The sequence below is a fragment of the Zonotrichia albicollis genome, chromosome 1 (genome assembly GCF_047830755.1).
Source record: "Zonotrichia albicollis isolate bZonAlb1 chromosome 1, bZonAlb1.hap1, whole genome shotgun sequence".
Classification (NCBI taxonomy): domain Eukaryota; kingdom Metazoa; phylum Chordata; class Aves; order Passeriformes; family Passerellidae; genus Zonotrichia; species Zonotrichia albicollis.
Window position 1 is genome coordinate 6,424,778 of NC_133819.1, and position 26,838 is coordinate 6,451,615.

The window sequence follows — 26,838 nt, forward strand, 5'->3', positions numbered from 1 at the left end:
TTTCAATTTCAAGTTCCATAAGGAATTTTTAATTCTGAGCTAAATTTATCTTTTGATCCCATGCACCTCAACCCAAAGCTTTAGGTCACTGGAAACCTTTTAATTCATGTCCTTTACTGGTAAAACTGACAGCATCATTAATGTGTGATGAGCATTGCTGTTTGTTACTTGAGCCAATTGTTTCAGAAGGGGAAGCAGCACTGGAAAAAGCTCTGATGTCCTTCAAATGAGGCACTCAGACCCATCAAAAAAGGTACATTTTAATGAACTAAATTTCATACAACCATCTACTTCTAAGAAAATATTCAGGGTACTTGATTTTAGCCTATCTGCAGGAGTAGCTCCCTGATTTCCACTCAGTGAAATAAAGCGGTTCTCATTTATTTGTTCATGTTTTGGCTGTGCAGGGAGAGCTCATGCAAGAAAAGTGACATCTGCATTGTGCTTCTTCCCAGGTCATGCTCCTGTGTTTACTTTGGATCACCTCAGTTTGCTTTACTGAGATGTGTCACTGCTTTCTCTTGGCATTGCACCTCACAAAAGTGACACACATGGGAAGTGTCTGCCCACTGCAGCCAGGACTGAGCCATGTCCTGGAGCAGCAGGTCCCAACTTGTGCCCCACGAGAGCAGTTCCTGCAGTTTTGAGCTAAAACAAACTGGGAAGCAGTCCCACAATGACAATTTTAAAATCAGTTTTCACAGCCCCTCAAACTTCAACTTGCACTCTTCACTCACCCTTTGCTCCTGTTGTTGCTGAAGAAAATCTGTGAAATCAGTGTCAGCTCTGTAGAAGCTCCCTGCAAGTTGCAGGTCACACTAATGCACTCACACCAATTAAAATGTAATTATTTTAATGTTCCATGGCTGCTCATGTGCCCACACTGCTGCTGGTGGTACTGAGCTGTACATCCTCAATTGTGCAGGATATTTTCCCATTTTTAAATGTTATTCCAGAGGTGCTACCACTACTGCTGAGGGGCTCAGCCTGGTCCAGCAGTGGGTCCTTCTCAGAGCCATCTGGCACTGGCTCTGTTGGACGTGGGAGAAGCTTCCAGAAGACACTCCTGTAGTTCCAAAATCCTGGCCACACAAATCCAGTGCAGTTACCAACATTATTTTCATACAGAATCCAAACCACAGCACTGTACCAGCCACTAGAAGGAAAATGAACTCTATCCCAGCCAAAATCAGGGTGGTATCCATCTCTTATTCTCTGCTTTGATGTCACACCCAGCTCCGACATTTTCCACTGCATCCCAATAAATCCCAACCACCTTTCCTGTCCTTTGATGTGCACACACAGTGCTGGATTGTTGCAGGCTGAAGCCAGCTCTGGGTCCAGCTGCTGGGGCCAATCTCCACTTGCAGAAATCACCTGGCTCTGGGAGATGCAAGGTGAGCAGCACTGAGGGAATGCATTTACCAAGCATCACAGTGCAGGGAACAGCTCTAGACAGTCCTCTACACCCCTCAAAGCTTAATTCACCCCCAATCCATCTTCAGTGTCCCCCCATAGCCTCATACTCATATTCACCTCAAAGCCAGGCTAAATTCACCCCCAATCCATATTCAGTTTTCTTCTGTTAGTCTAACAGTGCTGGTGCAAAGAAATTCTCAAACAAAAAAAGAAATTAAAAATTAAAATAATTTGATGATTACAATTTCAGAGCACTTGTACACAAACTCAGCACACAAAGAGCTGTCTTGGATTTTTCTGCAGTGAACTTCTCAAAGTGAAGGGGCTGCACCAGTGGCCATGAACACAGCTCACCCAAAAATATCACTGCAGAGCCTCTGCAGGGGCCTGAGGTGGATTTTTTGCAGAGGTGGGAGGCTCAATGTGAAGCCCCAAGCAGCAGTTTGCTGCTGTTATTTATGAACTACCTGAAGTGGCTGCCAGCCAAGTACATGTTGTGGGAAGGTATTTTTTCTTTCAAGGCAAATCTTTTGTCAGATCAGAGCTGTGAGGTTATGACCAGATGGGGTAACCAAAGGGAAGAGGCACAAAGATGAGTTATTGGATAGTGCTGAAACCTATGATAAAACACTGAAGATGAGCAAAATCTTTAAACTCCCAGCCTGAAGTGGAAAATATTTTAAGTTTCACATCTACAAATCACTTTCTGTTTTACCACTGTCCTACCCTAGCCCTTCCTAAACTGTGTATATTCAAAAAGGCAAAATAACTTAGCTGGGAAAAGAGCAACTACATGGGAAAGCAAGTGCTGCAAATACCACACATAGTCTTTAAAATGAAAACAAGCTAGGAAGAAGCTGCTTCCAAGAAAAACAAGGAATATGCAGAGTAACAGGTTAGTCTATGTTTTGAACAATGTGTGGGAGGAGGAAGTGGAGGGAAGATGGGCTATGTTATTTAAAACAAGGACTGCACCTACTTTCCCCCACACACTGATGATGACAGGAAAGGAGTGCAGCACAGACTCCTTTCAAATAAAGTGGGGGACAAAACAAACCCCAGGTCCCTGTGAACTTTTATCTGCCTTTTTTTTTTTAATTGCTGATTGCCTGGATAAAACACAGATTTGCAGTAAACCCAAAGGGAAGACTCCAGTACAGAGTTTCCCAGAAGAGCCACAGCTGGGAGGGACATCTGCAGATCTCTGCTCTGATCCCTGCTCAAAGCAACTTTAAACTGGGCTGCTCAGAGCCTAGTCCAGTCAATTTATTAAAATCTGTCAGGGCAGCAATTCCAGAGCCCCTCTGGAGCCTTGCTGCCACACCAGCCCCTCCAAGAACATTTTCCCTACATGTTCCTGGCACTTCCCTCCTCACTCCTACACTTTCTCTGGGCACCCCTGAAGGGGCTGGCACTGTTTTGTCCTAACCCCATTAGGAAACTGAAGACAGCACAAAATTCTTCCCCTCCTTTTCCTTCCTCCCCCTCCACCACTGTGGGGCTGCAGCCCCAGTGCCAAGGCCTTTGCTGGACCAGTATGTCCCCACCCTGTACTGGGGAGCCACAGCTGGACCCAGCACTGCTGACGTGTCTCACTGGTGCCAAGCAGAGGGGGAGGATGACCTCCCTTGACCTGTTGGTGATCCTCAGAGTGCAATCTGTTAATTTTCATTTTAGTGCAATTAATCCAGAACCAGCAGGGATGTAAAGGCAGCAAACACAGCTGATCTCAATGCACTCACAGTCTGAGAACTGATAAAACAACTTGAGCCTCATTCACTTTGAACACAGGCATCCCAAACTGTTTGAGAAAATGGGATTTTAATCACATAGGTTGTGACAATTTTGAGCAGTGGAGCATTTAAGCACCTTTAGAAATGTGGAGTCACGTGCTGGTTCAGCTTTTCTCAGAGCCCTTCAGCACAGCACCTCTCCAAAAGGCTGAGGTATCTGGTCTGAGGAGCGCCTGAGAAGTCTTGTATCTCAGGAAATGCTGTTCAAGCCACAGAGACCTTGTTTTGAGTAGCACACAACCAATTAACTTACTCTTCTGTAGCACATGGGGTTACTCTATTTGCAAAGTAGCAGAATGCAGAAGTGTTGCTTGCAAAAATACAATACAGCAGGAATGATAACCTGTACTTTTCCAGAAGTCCTGAAAGGATTTTGCTGTATAAAATCTTATCAAAGTTAATTAAATATAGTAAACTCTAAGTGTGTAATTCATTGCTGCCCCCTATTTAGCACATTCCGGATAAAATCCACTTTGATGAGGCAGTGAAGGGGAGGTGTCTGCATTAGACTCACTGTAAGAGAGCTAAATGCTGTGAAAGGACAATAAATGTCCTGTTTTGCAAAAAGAAGAGAAGAGTTATCAATTTAAACACCAATTAAAATCAGCACACCCTTTCCAAGGGGCTTTTTCTTTTGTCTTAAGAACAAAACAGCACGAGCACCCAGTGCAATTCCTGCAGGGCTCCCAGAGCAGCAGGGTCATGGATATTTTCTGTTGGCTCAAATATAGCATGGCCCCATTCCAAGCCTGCTCCTGAGGCACTGATGTGACCTTATCAAAAGGATTTTGCTGACTCCTGGAAGATTCCTTTATTTAATATTCTGTTGTACCTAGCTAGGACTTAAATAGTGCTGGCTGCGTTGACAAGTTGATTACAAGGTCCCAGGATGGCTTTTTTGCTCTGCAGTCTAAATTGCTGCTATTCATGCAGCAGAGATCCCTTCTCTGCTCACTCCATCAGCAGAACACTGCCAAAATGGAAAGGCCATATTTGAACTTATGTGGACAAGCAAGAAGAGCTTAAATGGATTTTAAATATTGTAAAGTTTTAACAAGAGGGGAGCATAAAAAGCGTACTTGAGCTTCAAGCAGGGATGAACAAATGTCCTTGAATAGATGTTTAGAGCTTTCTCTGAGTCCTTCAGAAACACTGGCTCCTACTTTCAGTCTCCTGATGGTGTTTTAGAGAGAAGCAAGGAGTGGAAAAGATACCATTTCAATTAACCTTCAGCAACACTTCTGCTAAACAAAGAGAAAAATCGTGCATGGCTTTGTATTGCTGTGTTCTTGGGGACAAATCATTGTGGAATAACTTGTTCTGCTTAAAGCCAATGATTTTAAGATGAATTCTCATAAAGAAAAATGAGAAACTCTACTATTTAAAGTCACTGAAAATTATCAATACATTGCAGGAAACACATAGCCCAACACAGGTATATGAATTATCAATTCTGTACCTACATTGTCACAGAAGATTTGTCAACAATTTTTCATTATTTCTTCTGTTTACAGACAGAAAACTCACAGTGGTCTCACAATCCAGCAAGACATTACTCCTCTCTTTCCCCTATAACTCTGCTCCTTTCCCACAGCCACTAAACCCTCATGCAGACCAGGTTTGGTTTGTTACCAGCACAGGGAAACTTTGTTCAGTAAGAAAGTTTAGAAATTGAAGCACATTCTCAATCCTGCTCATTTCTGAGTTCTAGCAGTGTGTTAATAGCACCTAGGTTTCTGGAGAGCTAAAATCTTTGCCCAGTATAAAGCTGTATATAGCAAGTGTTCTGAGCCAAGGAGGTTTGCTATGCCTTTCATATTCCTGCAGAGGAGCTCAAATACCCCCTTAATGGTAATTTGACTGAAACAAATTAAATTTTTCCCATCCAGCAAAGGTTGGATGGAAATAAATTTGTCCTTGCTACAATTGGACAAATAAATACCAATTAAAGAACAAAGCTGAAATTCCCTTTGGGGTCTACAGAACCTGTAACTCCTGAGTGGCATCATCAGTGCCCACTTCCACCACACATCCCATGAATGTTTCCAGCTGTTCTCAAGTCTTAGCACTAGCATTGCTGAAACCACCCAGAAAACTCCCACTAATGGGGACAAAAGATTTCTAAACAAAGCACAGGAGTGTGATTTCCAACCTCAGTCCTGTGGAGGTGCCCATGGCCCTGCAGAAGTCAAACCTAAAGGCCACCACTTCAGAAACCCACAAGACATGGTCAAAGAAAGAGATAAGGAACAATTAGCACATGCCTCATCTGCACTTACTTCACTACCGCAGGTAAAGCATGGGCCAAGCCCAGAGGTACCGTGTATCTTCCTGAAATAACATGAGCAATTTCTTACTTTTTCTTGATCTGGAGAAAAACTTGATGCCCCCAGGAGAGGTAGACGGGTTAGAATTGGGGGAAGACTCTTTGGAGGAGGACCTGAAGATGCCACTGAAGCTCATTCGGCGTGGGGAGCGAGGGGGAGACTCCTGGTAGGGGAAGGGGAACACTGTTTTGGGTGAGCCAGGACTGTGCTTGGATCTCACAGGGGCAGAAACAGGGCTGGAAGGTCGGTTCTGGAGCCCCTTGGAGAAAAGGCCTTTGGAAGGGCTGCCAGCTGAGTAGCTTTCATCCACCTGAGGAGGAGAGAAGAAGGAAGAAAAAAAGAAAAATTTCCATTAATTCAGTGCAGTTCAGGCCTCCAGGATCTCTGATCTCTTCTCAACAGAGCCAACTTCTACTTGTTGGGATGATGGATTAGCCAGAGGTCACCATCCCCAGTGTTGTCATTATAGTGCAAGAGTTCTATTGTCATTACATTGCAAAGATTCCATATTACCAGAGTTTCACACCTCCTTGATGTTTCTTGTAAGCATCTCCTCTAGGCACTGACTCGTCCTCATCCTCACAGCAGCCAACTGACTCCAGTTCCCAACAATCCACTCTTTTATAACACTGTTCTTATTGGCTACAGCTGTGGCCTGTTAGCATCAGGCCTGCTCCTAATCTTTAGTAATTGGTTCAGCTGCAACTCTTTAGGGGATAAGATTACATTCTATACCACCTTCATTTACCCACAGTGTATCCCCCTACACCCCAGCATCTGCCTCCACTGACACCCAGGTGTGTGTGTGTGCCACCTCTCTGGCCTTGTGCTGCCCCTTGCTCCTAAAAACACCCTGAATTTCACAAAACAATTTCAAAGTGTGCATACATTTTATTATCACACATATAATACAGGAATTTGCCTACTGCTTTTATTGTCACAGACATCTTTTATGATAAATCCTTTCTTTAGGATTTTTTCTCCTGAGAAGCTGAGAGGCCTCAGGAACAAAATGTAAACAATGATTATCTGCTGCAGTGGAATGCAACAGGTGCATCTGTGATTGGTCTCATGTGGTTGTTTCTAGTTAATGGCCAATCACAGTCAGCTGGCTCAGACAGAGAGTCCAAGCCACAAACCTTTTTTATCATTCTTTCTTATTCTATTCTTAGCTAGCCTTCTGATGAAATCCTTTCTTCTATTCTTTTAGTATAGTTTTAATGTAATATATATAATAAAATAATAAATCAAGCCTTCTGAAACATGGAGTCAGAGCCTCGTCTCTTTCTTCATCCTAAGACCCCTGTGAACATGGTCACACTTTTATCTGTCACAAACCCCTTTTCAAATCAAAGATGCCTGGCAATGAATTTATTTAAGGCAATGAATGATTGTGGTTAAGGAAACACAGTGCCCCAAAGTCTTCCCCATGAATTTAAGCACCCACCTACAGCTCTTAAATCTCCATCCCATGATGTGACTCAGCACAGCATACAAGTCCCCAGGTGCCTGAGAGGCCTCCATGCTGCTGGCCACAGCCATAACTGTGGGATTGCAAATGCTATCCCAAAAATAGAGGAGCCATTTTAGAGTGATGATGTTCCTGCTAATTACCTGAGCTGGGAAATGACCTTTCTAACAGCTGGATCCCTTTTGGGACCTGTGCTGCCTTTCCAGCAGTGTAAATATCTGTGCACAGCACAGCTCTGCACTGTGCAGGCTCACCCAGTGAGGGGGGGAAAAGAACCCAGAAAAACAAACAACAAAAAAAGGGACTAAGATTAAATTCACCTCCCCATACAATTAACAGAAGCTGACCCAAAACCTCTGTGGGATTTCCACGTGCCTGGGCTATATGGAGAGTTTAATTTCCTTCTGGAAGCACAAAGCAGTTCTGTGGGTATGAGGCTGCTGTTTTAGCTGGGGGCATTTCCCATGAATGAAGGGCTCTGTTCCTGGCAGGAGGCAGCAGTGGGTTCCAGGCCACCAGGGATTGCTTAGGCCAAGGTGGATGTGCCCCCAGTTCCCAGCATGCCTGCTCCCCTCTGCCCAATCACTCAACACAAACCAGGAGGGATGGGACAGGACTGTGAAGATGCCTCCTGATGTCTGTCAGTCCAGTTAGGTAAAGGCATTGCTGCCATGGGAGTCATTTTAGGGAAAAATGGCATCTTTCATTAGGATGACTGAGATGAAAGGAAACCTCATAGGCACATATGCTCTGCTTTGGGCCAGTGAAGGGCTTGTGTGTATGAACCCAACTAAAAATGGTCAGCAACGTTTAAAACCCATGCAAATAACTCTCTTTTCAAAATAATGTTTATTCACAGCTCCAAAACAGAGGTAGAGAAATATGCACAAGCAGCATAATGGCCAAATAGCTGCTCCCTCCATAACCCAGGGTCCCCCTTCTTGCAGACCTTTCTGTGTCCTGCACACACACTTTGGACCAGCTCCTCTTTCCACTTGGGATGGGACAGAGCTGGAGCTGGTCCTGATGTGTGGAACTGCAGAAAGGCCTGCAGAGATTGCAATCTCCCTTTTGGGAAGGTTTCTAACCCCAAGGGCAAGTGGCACCTTGTCTGGGAGATGGATCCAAATAGTGTGGGTCATGAGAGGGGCACAGACTTGTGCCAGCACAGCCCTGGTTAGATGATGAATTCTGCTCTGTGTTCCCCTGCACAGCACAGAGATGTCTGACAAGAGACAGAACAACTTTTTTTATAACTGCATTCCTGTTTTTGACAATCTGGGCAAAAATGTCTCAAACATATACCTGTCCTTTTACAGATGAATTAGGGGAGCAGTTGCCCTCAAGGGGAAGTTTTTGAAAAAGATAAATCAATTCTAACTGAAGCAATAGCAACTACCAAAAACAACAACAGACTCTGGACAGTCTCCACCTGAGAAGAAAAAAGCAGTGTTTCATGCTTAATGCAGTTGCCTGAGGCTGAGGTTTGCCTCCTAGCTCTGTCATGGATTCTATGTGCAATCTTGAAGACTCATTCTAAATTATAAATCTATTCTGCCATGAGGACTGTATCTCCTTTATTCCCACTCTAAGTCTTCCAGTACTCAGACTGTCTCCCAGAGAGTATTTATCAAGAACAATAGGGCACAGTCCCTCAACTGAGACCAGGAATAATAACCACGCTATAGGAAATTAATAAACAAATTGCACGTTTGTCATGGGTAAAACAGTCCCAAAGTGACAGCTTTCTCATAAAAGCTCATTACCTTTACTAAAATATCATCTGTAAATCATCTGAGACTACTTATGCCTTGTTCTCTTCACAACTACACAGTTCAGAAGCAACCAAGTAGCACAATGGCACCTCCTTCTGCATTGCAATTTAAATAGGTCTGCTGCCAAATCTACTGCCTGAAAGTCGAGAGTAAGAACATTTTCTAGCTTATTTTAGTCATGATACAAATCTGCCACTGCTGCTGTAGTTTAGATATGTTTTCAGGATGGCAAGCTCATTATATTTTTACCTGAAGTGACAAGCCATGACATTTGTAAAGCCAAGGACCTCATTCTGGCACTACCCTTAATGCTTCCTGTTAACTTTTTTTTTGCATGCTTGTTTGGTTAAACTGACACACTGATAGGAAACACTTCAAAACAACTGCTGTGTCCTTACACACTAAAGCAATTGTAGAGATGCAGAATGTCAAACAGCAATTTGTAAAAAAGGTCAGTATTGCCTTGTACGTGCAAGCCAGACACAAAAACAAATTGTTCTCAAATTCTGAGCAGAAGCAGCAGGGTGTTTTTATTTACTGCAATCACAACCAGTTGCTTTCTCTCCATCGTGCCAGGCAGATGAATTAATTAATTGTCAGAGCACCAGGGGCACACTGCTAAATACACATGTGCATGCTACCAAATTAAAGGAAATTACTGCATTGAATTCCTCCCCAGCCTGTTAATTACACACAGGTTACACCCACAATCACGGTGGGCAAACACTTGTGATTTTGCTTGGGGAATTACAACAGGATTGCTTGCTTAGAATATCATTTGTGGCTAATGGATTGCAAGTTTTAAAAGATTATTAGGTACTTCTGCAAGTAAAATCAGCAGCAACAGTTATCACAGCATATCCAAAAGTCATAAGGCAATGCTCATTTTCATGCTTCAGCTGGGAATGCAGAATAATCTTTGGTGTGGAATAAACCTCATCAGCCCATGCAGACTTGGTGTGACAACTCTAGCAGCGATGCTAGAGGCAGGTTACACAGCTAGATCATTCACCAGCCTGTTTTGAATGTTTTTGGACCCATTCCCTAAAGCTATGATAGCCAGGTGGGCTGAAAACTCCCACATGTGCTTTGGAAAGATAACTATTCCCCCAGCTGAGCTTTAGCAGCAAAATAAAAGTATTACACCCTAGTTTCTCACATTAGTAAACACTGTGAATCACTTTGTGCTGGTCCAGGAGAAGCTGTAAAGAGAGAATGGGCAGAAATATGGAACACACCTAAACAGTAAAAATGCACACAGGGCTATGGTTTATGTTATCTCAAACAGAAAATTTGCCTCTTGGAGATAAGGAATCCAAACACACAATGCAAGTACAATACTAATCAATGCACAAATAACATCTAATAAAAAATTGAAAAATTCTTTTAAGTACTAAGGCTGTTCAGCTATTAAAAAAACTCAACAAAAGCAAACAAACAAAAACCAAAGCCTTCCCCCAAAAACTCAACAAAACAAAACCCCAAAAAAACCAAAAAGACAAAACAAAAACCAACCAACCAACGACAAAACATTTCTTGTGTGGGTTTTGTGCAAAGCCTAAATGGGACCTTTGAGCTCTCTGCCCAACACTGGACTCCTTAAATCTTAGAACTGGTTATGCTGGAGAGAAATGTCAGCCCCTGACCTTATGCCTGCAGAGGAGCTGGAGCAGGGCTAAATTAGCAGCTTGGTGCCAGTGCCAGTGTAACCCTACCCTAGAGCAATGTGCTCCCCAAGGGAGGTGAAGCAACACAGCAGAGCCCTGTTCTACCTCAGATGTGCTGGTTCTAGGGACCAACTGCACTTGTTCAAGGCTAAACTGGTTATCTCACACAGCACTGAGAAAAAAAACATCTCCTGAAATGCTCTAAGTTGTTATCAGTTTTCATGCTTTGCAGCACAAAATGATCCCCAGCTGGGGACCAGGGAGAGATTTTGCCCAGTTTTACACACTAAGTGATCACAGGCATGAAAATACATCTAGAACTAGCCACTGTTGAAAACAAAGCAACAAAATGAGACCTGTCTTACAGTGTTTGGCATCTAGCAGACTTAGCATTCCATTTCTTGAGAATTTTAAGAACCATAAAGTCAAGCAGCTCTGGAAGATTTCACTACAAGGAATAAGACTATGAAAAGTGCCCCTGTTATTTCATCTGGATGATGGAATATTTCTCTCTTCCTAATCTCTTCTTCCTTTCTCCTAGCCTAGAGTTTGGCTCTGCAACAGGATTGTGTCCAAACCCTTTATCTTCAGACCAAGAGAACATTCCCTGACCTGCTTTACTTATTGCTCTGGTTAACACACATCAAGTGAACAACTTTGTATCTTGTGCTGTTAAGAAATATCCACCCTGAAGGTCATCCAGATCTTCCTGTATAAGATCCCTCCCTATGATTAAAAAAATGAACAATTTCCTTTGCATCTGCAACAAATTCGGTGGCTCAGCTTCTATTTTTTTGCTTCAGTTTTACTGGCAAAGTCCCAGGATTGACATTGGGGAAACCCCAGCAGTTCTGTCCCTTCATCCAGCACTCATCCTTTCAATACCAATCTTTTCCTTCACCTATTTTCTTACCTGGCTTGCAATTCTTCATCTCATTTCACAAGAAATATTGAAGCGCACTACACTTACTACCATATGATAATCCCCAGTGCAATGGGCTAAGATAGCAAACGATTCATATTTCACCACAAACTGGTCTCTTGTCATCCTCACACCACCCACCTCAGCCCTGCCACAGGCAAAATCTTTCCCAACACCGTTATTTTTGTTCCTTTGCTTTATATTGGAAATCTGATCATTCCCTTTTTTTGCCTGATAAAGTCCTCTCTAAGAAGAAATTTTTGGTCTCAACACAAAATTTAAGGAGCACTGAACTTCAGGGGAGAGAAGTGTCCTGCCAGAGCTGCATGCCCAGAAAAATCAGAGAGCTCTGCTGAGAACACCCTGACCAGGCAGAGGCTGTGTTGTGTTGTCATTATATTGCAAGAGTTCTATTATATTACATTGCAAGGGTTCCATATTGCCAGAGTTTTGTATCTCCTTGATGTTTCTTGTAGGCAGCTCCACCAGGCACTGACTCTTCCTTGTCCTCACAACAACCAACTGACTCCAGTTCCCTTCAACCAACCAATCCACTCTTTTATAACACTGTTCTTATTGGATACAGCTGTGACCTGTCAACATCAGGTCTGCTCCTAATACTTAATAATTGGCTCAGATGCAACTCTTTAGGGAGTAAGATTACATTCTATACCACCTTCATTCACTTAAGTTCTATCCCCCTACAGTGTTGGAAATCCAGGCACTGCCTGTGCCCAGCACCTCTTCACAGCCATCCCCTCTGCTCTCCTTGACTGAGCACAAAGCCTTCCCCAGAGGATGCTCTCTCTGAAAAACCTCTGGTTCAGTTTGGGGTGAATTTAGTTTCATTTCTCAAAACAAGCTGAAAAAAATATTCTGTCTAATACAAATGGGCTCAATCTAAACAGCCTTTCAAAATGCTTTTGAATTTAAGTGAAAATTATAAAATGCTCCTGAGCTCTGTTCTGTTTTTCTTCAACGCTGAACAGTGAGGAAATTTATGGAGCACTATGGAGTTCTGTTTGATTTTACAACAGTGAGTTGACCTTTATTATGCCTCTTCACTTAAAAATTTTTTGAAAGGCAAAGAACAGAAAAGGAATTACCTCCCACCATCCTTGACAGGGACAGTAAACACAATTAGAGACAATACAGCAGATAGATGTCTGCACTTGTTTCCTGCCCTTCCACTGAATCCCAACAAAAAAAGCCTTTGATAAAGTTAATTGGATGATTCTCTCATTCTGCTGGAATAAAAGAGCTCACAGAGACACAAGAGCTGACTTCATTAGACTGAAAGGTAATGAAGGACTTGCTCTCCCAGTGTCACATTCAGCACCACTGGTCCCCTTCCTTCTGCATGAGCTGTACCAATTGAGATGGCACCGTGTTTTACAGGGTCACAGATGTCACTTCCCAAAACTAAAGCACAGTGACACTTTCCCAGATTAAAATACAATGGGATGGGGCTGGCTGCTCTGCAGGCTCTGAGAGCTCTGCCCTGCTGCACACATGGCCAGGGGAAGGTTTCCAGCACTGAGCAGGGCTGCTCAAAGACAGAAAGCAGGCATTAGGAAAGGGAAGAGCAGGGCTGGTCCCTGTCCAATTCCTAATCTCTAAGTACATTTATGTCAAAGCAGAGGATGGGGAGGAGCTGTGCACATCACAGTGCAGTGGTTGTTGCACGTGCCCTTGCCCTGAAGTTCCCTGCATTCCCTGCAGGTGCCCTATGCCAACGCTGTGGCACTATCCAGGACTTTCTCCCCATCTTCACTGCTCATAAAAATGGACAATTAAAAGTAAATCCAAAGGAGATTTGTTTGCCAGTGAATGAGGAAGGAGGGGTTGAATTTTTTTTCTTCCTCTCTGTTATCCAGGAGTTGCTCGTGCCATTCCCATGAGTCACTGAACAAAACAAAAAGAATTCTGGGACCATAGCAGGACAAAACACTCCTTGGAATCCTTCAATGTTGGAGTCACTCCTGCAATAGTCTGATTCTAGTTCACCAACATTTCCCTGCATTGCTGATAGCAGAACAGTGAGTTAGTGCCGCACCGTCAAAACAAACCTCTACTTTTACTCTATTCCTTCATTTGCACATTGTACATTTGTTCACTGAACCCAAACTAATCCTTTAACCACTGAGTCACATCCAGAATCCACAAACAGCTGATTACCTACAGCTATTCTCAAAATCTAACTCAGGCTTTGTGAAAGACTTCCCAAAAAGTCTGCATTAGATGCTCCTAGATGTAACTGATCACAAGTTGGCCAAATGGAGGTGGGCTGTTTGTTTGCAAAATGTGTTTTAAGTGACTCATGTCATTCTGCATTAAAGTCTCTTGCTCAGAATTTACCCCGCTCTCCCCTCTCATTTTTCTGTGAACCACAAATTGTACCAGTAATGAGTCTGTCTATCCTTCAAAACACTGATAAGGTATGATATAGTACAGCAGCAGAATGTTTTGTCTGCCTAGAAACAAAACTTTCCACTGGTGAGTCTCCATTTATTTTAGCAGCCAGGTTTTTATTCATTTACCAGGCTCCATGTTTATTCAGTCTCATTCCAGTTTCTTAAATAAAAATGACTTGTGCTACTTTTTTATATACATGACACCAACGCTATGACATTTCTCAGACCAATTTATAGCTCATTTAAACCCCCACATTTGTTCAATAAGAGCCATTTACAATTAATTTCAATCCAAATGAGTCTATTATAACAGCATCATTAACTAGCCAACATTAGCTATTTCACTGTTTTGCTCAGGACTAATGTTTGACAAACCTGTACATTATCCTAATTGCAAACATCATAAATATTAACACAGTAATTGCCTTTTTTGCAGTCTTTTGAAACTTCATCTCTGCTCCATGATTTATTCACAATCAACACTTGGCAGAGAAAGCTCTGCCACTTCATTCAAGAGTGTTTCATCAGGGTTGTTTGGATTTAATTTTAAAATATCTTACTTTAACAGCTTGTGCTTTAAAGATACTTAAGCTATTAATAGGATAGAGCCACCTTTGTAATCTAAGATAAACATCTCCCCAGCTTTGTCCTCACACAGATAAACGAATTTTAATGCACACTTATTTTCAAAGCTTTTGTCTATATTTTTGTGACAATTCCATTATTGCCATAAAGAAATGGATCAATATTATTCTTCAAACATCTTTTCTCCCACCTCCTCCCTCCTCCATCTATAATTTGCTAGCTGAGTCCTCATACAAAAGTTTCCTGTGTCATTTTTTTTCTTTTTGATCATTCACAACCCTGGGCTTTAAGCTAAAAGTAATGGCTGTCAGTTTCCTGCAATCTCCACACCTTAACCTCCATTTGAGATGAAAGATCTATAAACATTCAAGGTGTGAAGACCTCTAAAATTGAAAGAGCCATTTGGGTGCAGAGGGGCACTCATCCCTGACTGCTGCCCTGCCACACTGTACCAGAACTATTTTCTGAATGATTCCCCAATCACTCATCATTTTCCAGGTCTCTAAACTTCCCCTCTTCCACTGTCTTTTCCCAGGCTGAGGAAATGCAGTAACTCTGATTGCTTTTCAGCTCCCAGTTGTCCTTGTCCATATTTCTGTCTTTAATGATCCTCTGTGCAGGAAGGATTTAAGCCATTTCTGGAGAGCCCCAGAAATGGGGCATGGCAATACCAGTTGCTTTAGACAAAGCCATCCACACAAATGTTAAGGAATTTTTCTGGCAATAAGAAGGACAAAAATATCTGTCCCAGGCACCTTTCTCCACCACACCAGGCCAAACATTTCTCCTTCCTTCACAGTATTATATTCTCCATCTTCAAAACAAGAGAGTGAAAACTAGCCCTATCCTCTTCCTGCCATTAGTCATAAAGGAAAGAAGAATACATCATTTATAATAGTAGACATATTAATGAGAAGTGATTAAGGCTGAACTTCAGGAAATGTGTGTCACTTTACCACTGCTGCCAAAAAATTTTCTATGTGAAGCTGAACAAATAATTCTAGACTTGAATTTCCTAGCTGTGTAATGAAGATTGTTGTCACAGGATAATGATTGAGAGACACTTGCATGGTAAACTGCTGAGAGTTTCTGTGAAAAACGTTAATTCAGTTTCTAAAAGCCCTTCAAAAAGAACAGAGAATTAAATTAATGGCAGATTGGAAAAATGGGTTGTGAACTACTCTTGATCTATAGCCCAGGTGACAGAAAAGTTAAGTGCAGGAAGAGAGACATCTCTGATGAATTGCCTGTCTCCAGCATGATGAGTGAATGGAAAAAGCCAAACTACCGATGAAATACTGACTTTTAATAGACAAAAGTGACACACCATGCAGTGGTTTCAAACTTGAACTAAGAAAAACCTTCCTCCTTGAAGAGTAACTTGGGGACATTTTTTATGTATCAGCAGTAGGGACTGGCAATGTTTTAGTTAGAATTAAATAAATTAGCAGTGTAATGTCGCAGACATCTTTTTTATTAAAAATCCTTTCCTTAGGATTTATCCTCCTGAGAAGCTGAGAGGCCTCAGGAACAAAATGTAAACACTGATTATCTGCTGCTGTGGAATGCAACAGGTGCATCTGTGATTGGTCTCATGTGGTTGTTTCTAATTAATGGCCAATCACAGCCCAGCTGGTTCAGGCTCTCTGTCCAAGCCACAAACCTTTGTATTCATTCCTTTCTATTCTTAGCTTAGCTAGCCCTCTGATGAAACCTTTCCTTCTATTATTTTAGTATCGTTTTAATGTATCATAATCGTTTTAATATATCATAAAATAATAAATCAGCCTTCTGAAACATGGAGTCAGATCCTTGTCTCTTCCCTCATCCAGGAACCCCTGTGAACACCATCAGAGTGTGATGCTACTCCTCATTCACTACCAGCAAAAATCCCATCCTTCTCATTGAGGAAAATGACATATTGGATGCCAATCCATTGTGTAGCAATGGACTTTAAAATTTTATCTCTCTTTCTTTATCAGAAGTGGGGCACTGCCAGCTCCCTTCTTACCATTTTGTTGCATGTGTTGAACAGAGCTCAAGTATAATAGTAAAAAACACTAGGTCTTACACACTCAGTCAAAAAGGTCAGTTAGAAAAAGAACTTCAGAGATTAAGCCCCAGCTCTGTGGTTATTGAAGTCAGTTGCACTTCCATAAGCAGAACTTGCCCCAGCATTTAGCAATGCTACAAAAAAAGAGGCAACTATTGAAATGTCCTTCCAGTTCTCCCAAGACAGGAACTCACCAAAGGCCAGGTGGTGATCTAAGGCTGGGCTCAATAATCTCAGAGGTCTTTCCCAACCGCAATTTGTGCTTTTGTAAAAAAATAGTCCTGAGACCAGTTGGAAGAAAATGACAGGATTTAGGAACAGTAGAGTGGAAGTCATTAAATGATTTCATGCAATTCTGCACACCAGGCCAATGAGCCTTGGCACATTATTTCCTCATGACTGAGATTCATGCATCTTTCTCACCTTTCTTTGTGGAAAGAAGGTAATAAATGGAAAAATCAAGTTTTAGCCATAAACCTCTGCCTTCTTCCAGCATGACTATCCCTTCCAAAAACATCACATTGTTCCCTTTATTCAAACCCTCCAAACAGGCACCTTTTGGTAGCACTGTATATTTTAGCTTCCCTGGCATCTACAAGGGTCCCCCAGCATCAGCATCCCCTACCTCAGTCTAAAAGGTCCAACACAGAAAAGAACAAGGAAAGGGTTATAAACTTATTCAATTGCTGATGAATTGCAGAAATTCTTAAAACATCTGTCCTTAGCTGTGAATTGCAAAGGAATGGAAACTCATGCTGTCAACAGAGCTAAGTTATTATTGTGCTAGATGCAGATCAGCCTCACTAAGGAGTGTTTATTATGTTGTCTGCCCTACAGACTCTGCCACATGGCTTGTAGCAGGTTTAATGGTCATGGAGGTCCACAGCCTTGTAAATACTGTGACCAGTGAAACTAGTCTGAGGAGTAGCTGAAGATCAGCTTTTGGGGGTGCCTGTGGATTGGAGGAGAATGCCTCTTTGCCAAGCCCAGAACGTGGCTGGTAGGAGGCTTCCATTTAGCAGACCAGCTTGTACTTCAGTGCCTTGTGAAAATGAGGAGGCCAGGACCTGAAGATGACAGATTCCACCATTTTTATTGCTCTTAAGATTGCACAGGCACATCCCCAATGTCATCCATTGAATGTGCTGCCCTGATCCTTTTTAAAGCAGGCCAGCTCTGTGACTACACTGGCTTAATTTAACAGCATCAGAAAAACAAATCAATGCCTCCAGAAGGATAACCTTGAGTTAATCCCACACTGAGGAGGAAATTTTCTATTCTGTTCATAGGAAGGCTCTACCACTATGGCTACAGCAAATGAAGGCAATTCATTTTTCCAGTGCCAAGGACAGAGAGGTCAAGGACAGTGAATAATTAAAACCCCCATAGAGAGAGAGCAGCCAGCAGGAGGCAATTCCAGGAAAACCTTCCAACAGCCACAGATCCCTCCTTGAGCAGTGTATATTTCTGCAGCAACACCTCAGATCTCTAAGGTAAAGATATTCCTGAGAATACAGCTATGCAACATCACCTCACTGATTTACAGCTGTGTTACACACAACATTGCAGTGTTTACAGCAACACCACCAGCAGCTTGCATCCTTCACAGGTTATACTGCTCAGGCACTGCCATGGTAAGGTCTGCAAAAGCCACTGGGTTTGCTTTAGTGCCCCACTCTCAACAGGTTAATGTATGGCAGGGAATATGCAAACCCCAGGCTTTTTTAAGCCTAACAAATTGTGTGCACCACAAGGGATTGAAGCCCTGCAGAGAAGGGGAAGCTGGGATAAATCCTACCTTGCGAGGAGCATTTTTGTCCGTGCTCTCCACATCACCGTCCAGGAATGGCATGGCAAATGAGCTGAGATCCTGCAAGGACAGAGAAGGAAAGGGGATGTATTTTATTAATGCCTTCTTCCTTCCATCAGAGAACCCCATGACTGAAGCCCACGGGTCTATTTTCAGAGTGCCCACTGCTTCACCCACAGCAATTGCTGGCAAGCAATACACAGACTCTGCTGGTTCTCCTGGGCTGGGAAAAAATGTCAGATATAAGTCACAAGTGAACAGGGAGCCCTCAGCAGCACTTGCACCACATCACCATCAAAAACCACCTGCACAGCCAAAGTCGAAAGTCCTGTGTTAAACTTTCAAGGGGAGGTCCTGAAATCCCATAGAAAAATTGGTATTATAGTTTATTATAAATTATAATAAACGTATAAATTTAAATTGTAAGTAAATTATAGTTTAAACGCATCCACTTGCTCAGCAAATGCCTATCTTGCCTTTAGTGGGTTGCATGATCTTAAAGCATATTTGTGGCAATAAACACAACCTGAATGAAAGCATGTCAACATTCTGAGAAATACATGACTTCTAAAAAAAGACAGAGAAAACTGACATGGTGCTCAGGGAGGAAATAACCTGCACAAATGGGAGGGGAGCTCCCAATTCTGCAGGACTGAAGACAATAAAGGCATAAGAAAAGCACACATGCTCATTTTTAACTAACAAAAACAAACTGCAATTATATTCCACCTCCTGCCGTCTGTTCTGTTTATGATACTTCATGTTCCAGCCACAGGGTTTTTAGAGCTCCTTTCTACATGCATAAGGAAATTATGTTAGTGTCAAGTTTAGCATCTGTTTGAACAGAAAAGTACATAATGAGCAATTCTGTGACCAGAAGCATGAGATTGCCTAATACTGTGCGCTGAAGAGCTGAGACTTGGGTCTTAAATTGTGTTCTAAATGTCAGGAACACCTCTCCAAAACAGAACCTCCCAGATGAGAGGCATCACCCTTTCCATGCAATGATTCAGTGCTTCTCAACCACCACATCTGCATCCATTTAAAAGAGTTCCAAATATAAATAAATAACAATTTCACATAAACCTAATTTGTGATCAAACAGAGCTTAATTAAAAATTAGCACCATCCATGAAGTCTGCAGGGCTTGCTTGTCTTCAGAATTCAGAGCAGCCACAGGTCTAATCACATTGCTTTGTGTAATCATACTAAAGTCAAAATATGCTCAAAAATTGTGTATAACTCAGGCATAATTCTTAGCAATGTTTGAAAATACGCTGGTTACATAACAAGCAACAAAAATAAGGAACAAAATATTGAATTACTGGAACTGAAACACATGGGAATAATTCATGCCAAGTTGAAAAGGGAAAAAAAAAAAGAAAAGCAGCAGCCAGGCTTGGCCAAACTGGCCCCAAATCATTGGGCCCCAAACAAATGTATTCCTAACAAACTCTGTCTGCTCCCAACCCTATCTATGCACCTTCAATGGGAACGATCTACAAAGCTCAGCTATGTAACATCTCCCTCTTGCCTGGGCATCTGTATTTCACATCATCTTTGTTTGCAAATAAAACATAAGGAAACATCTCAAAACCAAAGGAAGAGATTAAAATTAAGATTAAAATTACTTACTCCATATAAAAATTATTTCACCATAAATGGCATTTATAAACATCATCAATATACAGATTATAATCATTATTATTATTATTACTTCACATGCTACTGCAGGACTTCATTGAAGAATCTCTGTGAAATTATTTAAGAGCCTAATGAAAGTTATACAAAACCATATCCCCTTGTGTTTAATTTAGCCAAAGGATTTACCAACATTTTCCTCTACCCATCTTCAGTAGGGCAGAAGCTGGAATATGATGTGTGCTAAGTAATTTTCCATGGAATAAATCAAGAAAATAACCTCTTTTGAGCTCCACATATTAGTAGCTCTATATTACTCCCTGGTGTAACTTCCAGGAAGGAAAGCAGCTATTTAGGAAGGCTGGAGACTGGATGGCAGATACTGGGTTGAAGAGGACACATATCTACTAATCAGGGTGGAAAAACCTGTTCAGAAATCTAGAACTGCCAGGAATGAAAGCAAAATATCTTATTTGAGCAGAAACATTCAAAACCTGGAGAGGGTAGGGAGATACAACTATTTTTCTAGGAACTAAATTTCAGTTCTCATTTAAATTTTTTTTTTTCCAAATTTAAAGCCACATATATATTAAAGTCTGGAGTCTAACAGTATCATGAAACTCAGATGATGACTCTGTTCTGATTTGTATCTCTCAGATACCATGGAGGTATTGTGACTTCATCTATCTTTACATCCACAACAAATCTCTACCTGTAAGCCAAAATAATGGAAGCTGGAGCCCTCTGGGCAGTATGAGACCTTTTTATTTTGTTAATACAGCACTGCTGAACATCTCAAAAAGGGTAATAATTGTACTTTTAGTCCTGTGAAAAAGTCTGTAATTGTAACTGCTACCTAACAATTTTTCAGTCTTTCATGGGATTTTATATATGAAGGCATCCATTCACAGAAGGGAAAAAATACACATATTAAATAACAGGCTACAAATGCTGCTCTCTCAATTCCAATCTGTTGGTTAAGCAAGGAAACGTTAGGTGGCTATTTCCCCTTCATGAATATTTCTGCAGACTACAGATAAATAACAATTTCTTTCTTGTGTTCCTCTTTAACCAGAAACACATGTGATGATGTAGTTGATGATACAGTAACTCTTAAAAAAACCACCAAACAGAAACAAAAAACCAAACTGCTCCAAAAGTGTTGCAAAATATCACAGAACTCTTGACAGAGCAATGGTGCAGCCCCTGCCCTTGTCACAGTTGTGACTCTCTGATCTGATGCCAACAGATACATACAGGAGGCTCGCTCTGCCAGGGACTGGGGACTGGAGCTGTTCTTAGACAGCTTTGCTGCTCTCCAGCTCTGCTTTGCTCCACTTGGAAACAGCTCCCTGGACAGCCACACAGCTCTGCAGTGACATTTAAAACTCCATCAAAGGCACACAGTGATGTCCTGCTAGGAGGAAGAGTCCTTCAGACTGCAGAGCCCTGGCTGCAGAATGGCATCGAGCCCTATGTCCATCAGTCCTGCACTGAATCCTTGGACAGACAACTTCTGCAGAGACCTCAGCCTGTGATCACCCCTGTACAGAGCAAAAGCACGTCCTGGTGCTGCTAACCTGGAATTAAGAGTATGAAAAGCCTGGTTTGGAAGTTTCATTGGCTTTCCTGTCATGCTTGTCCTCCTTAGCCAATGCTTCCATCACTCTGCTCCATCTGACAGGCAGACATCACTCCTGACATCCTGTTAGAAAAAAAGGACCTCTTGACCACTTGAGATCTACTTTACAGCCACAAAGCTGCCCCAGATTTATTTGGTTTTCAATCCACTTTTATTTACAGAGGTTGTCATGGCAGCTCCTGTTACATTCACTGAGGAGCACAGCCCCAGGGGCAGCAGAGCTTTTCCTGGAGGACAGCAGAGCCGTGACACAGCAGAGCCATGGCTCAGTGCTCCTGTCAGCAGTCAGGCTCCCTCCTGGCGAGGGAAATCCCCCAAAACCCAACAGGTGAGTGTACAGTGCAAGCCAGGATTATTTTGCTGCATTTACATTCATTTTCTCTACCACTTCTTTCCCTATTTCCTCTGGGCTAACAACAGATATCTGGAAGGTCACAGATTCTCCGTGCGAATTTCTCCTCCAAAGGTGAGACTAACTCTAGCACGATTCTGACTTGGATTACCCCTACATCTAGAGGATGATCCTTCTAAATTCCAGCCCCTTTTCCTCTGACATCTCTTATATCAGAATATTTGGGATTATGTGAAAAGAAGTAAGAATAAAATTAACGTTCTTTGTTATCCTGGGTAAACAAAGAAACTTTTTTCAGAATTGGTTTGGAGAATAGGAAAGAAAACTACATTAGAGTTTTGGCTGGCATACATAGGAGCAAGATCTGGTTAGCCAAACCATTTTTCACCTTTTCCAGCCAGTTTCACTATTTCTTTCCTTGCTGGGGAGAGTTCCTGCCAAAAAAGCTTGCCCAGACACACTGGTCTGGAGGTTGCTGCAGTTGGAGACCTTGGTGTAAGAAATGGGCTTCCAGCGATTCTGCTGCAGAGGCTGCATACTTAAATAACACACCACTAAAGCCTTGAATCCAGTAAACAACACAGAATAAACAGGATTCTTGTTTTATTATTGTTTAGCTTCAAGGCTACTTTGGCAGCCAGGCTGATAAAGCTTCTCTGCAAGGGCTGAAGCCAAAGAGCCAGCAAGGGCTGGGGCTGACAGGCCAGAGACCAATTTCCAATGTATTTTGGACCTTTTCATGGCCCCACTTGACAGTGGCCCAGAATTTCAGGGCTGGGTATCAAAAGTGTTTTTCACAAACAACTCCCTGCTGGCATCTTTTGCAATTGTCTATTGAAACATGAGGAATGACTGTGAGCAGCAAAGGGGTGTAAAATCTGGTAAAATCTGTGCCCACAGTGGTGGGTCCCCATGAGCATGGTCAACTCCTTGGCCACATTTCAGAGGTGACACAGGTCAGAAGAGCTTCATGGCAGCCCCATAACCAAGCTCTGCTGAAAGTCTGGGTTCCTCAGCTGTTAACAAATTCAGAGTCGTGGTGTGGGTAGCATCACGCAGTCCTGACTAGGGATGGTGTCACCTCTGAGGCATTATTTTTCTGCCTCACTGAGTTCTATATATGTGCTAGGATTGCACCAAATTTAAGGATGTGAAATGCCTGCCAGACATTACAGTTTCTTTTTACAACATAACTCAAGCAGAAGGTGACACTTTACTAAGGCAGTTTTCAATATGGGGAGACAGCTCCTTTAATAAAATAAACAAAGAAAACAACATACAGTGGAATTAAGCTGTGTGTTGACAAGAGCTCTGATCTCACAAAAGATTGATAAAAGCTGCACTCCTCAGCATCACACCTTAACAAAATCTCCTCTCTGCTGATATTACTGAGCTTTGAGCACTTCAAGTACCTTAGCAAGGACAAAGAAGGTCAGGATATTTATTAAGATCAGCTGTGAACAGTTTCTTTCATTGCATTCTGCACACCAGCAGATTTTTTTAGATCAACCTTGAATTTGTACCTATTACAAGCCTATGTAAAACTCTGAACAGCAAATATGCTGTATATGCTAATAGCCTGTGAGCAGAATCCACAGTCTGATCTCTGTGGAATAGAGGGCATAGCTTGGTAGCTCTGCTTGAATAGAAAATTCTCTTTTTCTGAGAACAATCCTATCTAGAAGCCTTTGGGGATTTATAACAAATCAGCCCATTATTGCACAAGGAAAGACTCAAAACTGACATACCCAGGCATTTCTGTCCTTTTGTTATTGTTGTTTTGATGTACCAGCTATAGTAAAGTATAATAAGACTTGCTACATTCCTTTATTCCTTTAGGAGTAGGTTGCTCATTGCTTTACTTTTCTCACTCCCCCATGCCATCTAGACTGTAGCATGTGTTTTGGAGAGAAATATATAAGTTGCACTGTGAGACTGAGGATGCTGGTGACTAAGTCTCAGTATGACTCAATGGGAGTGGGCAGGAACAGATGTACAAAGCTGGTTGGATTTGTGCAAGGCAGCTTTGTACTGCACAAGGCTATTACAATTTATCTGTTTGCTATTACTTTTAAGGCTATTTGTACTAAAAAAAAAAACAAAACCAAAAAAAACCAAAAAACAAAAAAAAACCCCAAAAAACCAAAACAAAAAACCCCATATGTGTAGATCTGGAGAGTTTGAGAGGATAGAAATAAGATATAGAGACTTGATTGGCGAGGCTGTACCTTGAATCCTGTGCTCAGTTCTGAGCCCCTCACTACAAGACAGATATTGAGGGGCTGGGGAGGGGCTGGGGAGTGTCCAGAAAAGGGCAAGAGGATGGTGAAGGGTCTAGAATACAAGTCCTGTAAGGAGCAGCTGAGGGAGATGGGGAAGTTTAGCCTGGAGAAAAAGAGGCTTAGGACACCTTATCACCCTCCACAACTCCTGAAAGGAGGTTATAGCCAGGAGGGGGTTGGTCTCTCCTCCCAAAACAAGCAAGAGAACAAGAAGAAATTATGAAGATGGCAGGTTTGCAGTGAACTTTTTGATCTTAGTGGCCTTTTCCCCCCTTAATGATTCTATGATTGTGTCCACAGTATGAAGATTCCAGAGGCAGCACAGCCCAGGGATTATTGTGTGACTGTGCAGGACCAGCTGTGTGCACTTCAAGGTGGACACAGCACCAGACTTGAAATAACAGAAGGTAAGTCTCTCTAAATGACATGCCTGGAACAAATGGAAAATATTCAGTCCCAAAGAGGCACTATCTAAGAGGTTAGGGAGTAATGGCTGACTGAAATCTAACCCAGATCTCAGTGTGTGAAAATCCCCATCCATCAGGTGATTATTCAATGTTCTGTGAAAAAAAACCCCTCACATATGAAAGCTTGGCAGAAGAAAACCAGGCTGTGTGCAATTCAAAGGCATTTCTTTCAGCTGCAACAAGAAGTGGACGTGGTCTACTCAAGGAGCTACTGAAGCCACTGTTCTCACCACACGTCCTCCAGCTTGGATTGCCACCACTTGGGCAGAAAAAGCTGCTAAAACTATGAATTTTACAGGGAAGGGATTAAAGAGCTATGAAACCATTAAGTCCTTGATATTTCCCCAAAAATAACTAAATAGCTGTCTTCCAACTCTTCTTCCTGAGTGATCCTGATCATGAGATACTGGCAGCATCCAGAACACCCTTCTTAATTTCTGAAATTCTTAACTGATCCTGACAGGAATTAATCTCCAGCAGTCTACAGCAAATTCACTTTTTTTTGTTGTTGTTGTTTCTGGGGCTGTAGACAAGATCAATCAAAAAAACTTACAAGAGAGCATGGATTATTTTTTGTGTTGTCCTCAATCTCAGACTTAAATCACTAGAACACATTCCTATGCTGTTTACAGAAAAAAAATGAAAGTTTCTTTCAAGCCTTGTGCTCTGCTGCCAGGAAACCCCAGTGTATCTCATCAGTGATTCAGTCTTTGCAGATGAGCTGGGCACAGACAGCCTGGGGTGGGATGGAATCCCTCCTGCCTGCAGCCCCATCCTGTTTATAAGGTGCAGAGAGCTCAGGGCTGTGTGGAAATGCTGTGGTGGAGGGTGCTGCTCCCCACCTCATCAGGTGACAAAGCCTGACTAGGATCCCCAAGCACACAGCAGCTTGGTGTCACTGTCATATTTCCTGAGAAATCTCTTTGCTCCTGGGAAGCTGAGAAGCCTCAGAGAAAAATGAAAACAATAATTATCTGATTTGCTTCTCCTGTGTTTTGCTGCTTTGGAATGTGTTTGGACATTGTTTACCAACAGATGGTTATTTCATGTGAATTGTTTTGACTGAATGACCAATCATGGTCAGGCTGCGTCAGACTCTGGAAGGAGTTACAGGTTTTCTTATTACCTTTTAGCCTTCTGTCTGTATCCTTTCTGTATTCTTTAGTATAGTTTAGTGTAGCATTCTTTAATATAATATAGATCATAAAATAATAAATTAGCCTTCTGAGAACATGGAGTCAGATCCACCATTCCTCCCTTTGATGGGGGACCCAGAAAATGCCACAGCCTGGTTTTTCAGCTCCTTCACACCACAAACCACACAGCAGTGACTGGCAGAGTGTTTATTACAACAGCAGATGGACAACCTAGCAAACGTGCAAATAATGAAATGTCACTTAAAAAAAAAGGAGAGACAGAGAGAGAAAGTGGGAGAACAGCAGAGAAAGCATGCCAGGGAGGAAACCAAAATTCCCAATAGTCTCTGTGACACCGCCATGATGCACATACAAACCCATAATTATGTGCTATTCCTGGGTGCTCAGCCAAAGACAAGCTTTCTCTGGCGAGACATTTCATTTAAGAAGCACCCAAAGTTTAGGAACACAAGGTAAAAGCAGAAGATAACACACCTCAGTCCTGGAAAATGTGGTTAGGTGAGTGATGAGGGAATTAAGAGACCAAGAGACATGACTCTAAGGAAGGACTGCAGGAGACTGGAAATGTTACCCTTCAGATGGCTCATACTCAGTGCCAATAAAAGTGCTGTCCAATACTTATGAGTTTGTCTTACATAAATGAGACACTGGATCCCAGTGCATTTACAGAGAAAAGCCAGCATTTGCTACAAAACACAACTTCAGCCACGGTGAAATAGCAGAACTGCAGGAAACAAAAGATGATTTTGCCATAATGTAATGAAAACACTTGAGCCACTGCAGCACAGGAGCAAACAATCTGAAGGGGATTCAACACAAGGATCACGCTGAGGATTACTAAGTCATCTCCACACTTCAGCTACTTTGAGTCACTGTGTTTTGCATTTTTTTATGTTTTTCCCCACTTTTTATTGGCCAAATCTCTTAAAAAACCATGTCCACAAGCAAGAATAAAACAAAACAGAATCAGAACTGAAAACCCCCAGCTGATGGCCTTATCTGAAATGGATTTGCAGGGTTCTCCCTTGCATGTATATGACTAAAAAAAGGTGATATTGACA

At 42.1% G+C, this 26,838-nt stretch overlaps 1 protein-coding gene across 4 annotated transcripts in view; it reads right to left on the reverse strand.

Annotated features, from left to right (window-relative positions):
- Positions 1 to 26,838, reverse strand: part of PRKAG2 (protein kinase AMP-activated non-catalytic subunit gamma 2) — a 223,118-nt gene that overhangs the window by 136,442 nt on the left and 59,838 nt on the right. For 3 of the 4 annotated variants that reach the window (XM_005480431.4, XM_026796612.2, XM_005480432.3), the window contains 2 exons: positions 18,225 to 18,296; positions 5,570 to 5,849 (listed from right to left, as the gene is read on the reverse strand). In XM_005480431.4, the coding sequence (XP_005480488.1) occupies positions 5,570 to 5,849; positions 18,225 to 18,296 (352 nt within the window). Of the gene's footprint in view, positions 1 to 5,491; positions 5,850 to 18,224; positions 18,297 to 26,838 lie in introns of those variants that run through there. The other variant, XM_014269610.2, reaches the window with a different exon arrangement.